The 2274-nt window shown below is 46.9% G+C and overlaps 1 protein-coding gene across 1 annotated transcript in view; it reads right to left on the bottom strand.

The window, feature by feature from the left end:
* Positions 1-2274, bottom strand: part of ABCA3 (ATP binding cassette subfamily A member 3) — a 282235-nt gene that overhangs the window by 265172 nt on the left and 14789 nt on the right. Inside the window, exons 2-3 of the mRNA XM_015571175.1 lie at positions 1800-1868; positions 549-810 (exon numbers count right to left, since the gene is read on the bottom strand). Of these exons, the coding sequence (XP_015426661.1) occupies positions 549-810; positions 1800-1859 (322 nt within the window). The 5' untranslated portion in view covers positions 1860-1868. The remainder of the gene's footprint in view (positions 1-548; positions 811-1799; positions 1869-2274) is intronic.

Here is a 2274-nt window from a genome sequence, read left to right as displayed (position 1 = left end):
AAACCGGCAGTCAGGCATCCCCCAAGGGGTCCCATTTGGTGAGGGTGCAGGCTGGGCTGAGGGACACCCCCCCCTCCCCAGCCCCACAGTGCATGAATTTCATGCACCAGGCCTCTAGTGTTTGAAATAACTAACGACTTTGTATGCATCCAGAATGAAGATGCATGCCTATGCTGTCCCTTTGAATACCTTTGACACACCATCATAGACCCCTAGAGTTATACTTACCAAGGTTTAAACAACACAATGAGAAACAAGGAAGACTGAGTATCACAGAATTGGATGATAATCTAGAATAAAATAAATTGATCATCTAGTTTTTAAATACCACTATTGGCTTTGAGATCTAGGAAAATATATTTTTATGTGAATTAACTCAAGTTTAACCAGCCATGTTATTATATACTTAGGAGATTATTACCTGGTTAGGATGATATCCAACAATGTTTTACTTGGAAGATTATGCCCAGTGAAAAGGTTGCAAGTGTGTCTTCACTGAAACAATTTAATAATGCTTTTTTCCTCCCAGAAAAACCTTAATTTCTAACCTTTAAAATTGTAGTGTAAATCTCTTTTCACAGTTTCAACGATATCCTTCACCACAACACTTTTGGAAGGCACAAAAGCCAATTCCCACACACCAGAAGAAGGGACTTTTCTGAGGAACACAGGCAACTCATCAACAGGCTGCGGAGGATAACTGAAGGGCCCAGCCTTCTCGCTATACAAAAACCTGCGTGTTAACAGAAGCACGCCAACAAACAGGACAGTCAGGATGAGCTCCGCCACCAGAGCAGTGCACTGCCGGCGCTAGGAGAGGAAAAGGATACTGTTAGCAGAAGGGTACATTAACTTTGCAAATGACTGGTTATTTGATATTAACAGGCTCTTCATAAAAGATATAGATGAAAAAAAAGGCTCAGTATACTAGTACAGTATACTGCAGTTTCCTGGACTGTCTGTTTCTCTCCCCTATGAGTCATTCTGGTGTTCTTTCACTCTGAGGACCCCACATATGTGCAAGAGATAACCCTGCTCCAGAACTGGGAAACTGCCACAGTATGAATGAAATGCAGTAGTGACTGGGCTGTCAGATGATTTCCGTGATCATTTCTTAGATGTTGCAATCCTATCTAATAAAGAGGGAATATGCATATTGACCATCACTCCACCACAAAGATGGTGGTGCCCAGTCCTCTCAGTCCAGAGAGGGTGGCCGCTGAGAGCGGGCAGCCTGAGGCCTGAAGGAATGCTTGCTTTGTCATCGTGGTGATGAGGCAAGTGTTCCACCCTGGCCACGGAGGGCCTCTGGGCAGTGGGCACGGAGCAGCCAGGGGGATTGGGGGGAGAGAGAAACACTTGCATTGTCACCCCAGTGACAAGGCAAGCGATCCACACCTGGCCACAGAGGGCCTCTGGCCAGGGAGGGCAGTTGGGGGCCATGAGGCCAGCAGGGGAGGGCATTTGGGAGCAATCAGGCCAGCAGAGGAGGGGGAAGTTGGGGACAAGCAGGCCGGTGAGGGGGGCAGTTAGGAACGAACAGGCCGGTAGGCAGAGTGGTTAGGGGTGATCAGGCAGGCAGGCAGGTGAGCGGTTAGGAGCCAGTGGTCCCAGATTGCGAGAGGGATGTCCAACTGCCGGTTTAGGCCCGATCCCACAGGGACATCCCCCAACAGTCGGACATCCCCCAAGGGGTCCCAGATTGGAGAGGGTGCAGGCCGGGCTGAGGGACACGCCCGCCCCCATGCACAAATTTCATGCACCAGGCTACTAGTAATCCTATAAATAGCTCAACTTACCTTTAATGTAAAATTCTTCCACAGAAGAACCATAAATTTGTTCAACCCCAACAAATCCATTCTTCAACTCTAAGGAGGAAGTAAAGTTTTTTTTAAAATAAGATTATCTAAAAAAAGGTATATTTTGGACAATTACTTAAATTTGAAATACCGTATTTGCCAGCGTATAAGACGACAGGGCGTATAAGACGACCCCCTAACATTTCCACTCAAAATACAGAGTTTGTTATATCCTCTCCTTTGAATGAATGTTCACAGCCATTCTGTGGGTAGGTGGATGAAGGTGATTCTCTTTCGGTTATAGATGAAGACATGGAAACTTGAGAGAAGGATCCTGTTGGCAAAATGATTAAAAAAGAGCTGTGGGCCGTAGCTGGTTTGGCGCAGTGGATAGAGCGTCGGCTTGTGGACTGAAGGGTCCCAGGTTTGATTCTGATCAAAAGCACATGCCTGGGTTGCGGGCTCGGTCCAACAT

This window comes from Myotis davidii, unplaced genomic scaffold (assembly GCF_000327345.1).
Source record: "Myotis davidii unplaced genomic scaffold, ASM32734v1 scaffold970, whole genome shotgun sequence".
NCBI lineage: Eukaryota > Metazoa > Chordata > Mammalia > Chiroptera > Vespertilionidae > Myotis > Myotis davidii.
The sequence above is the reverse complement of the archived record's forward strand: the minus strand, read 5'-3'. Positions and strand labels throughout refer to the sequence as shown.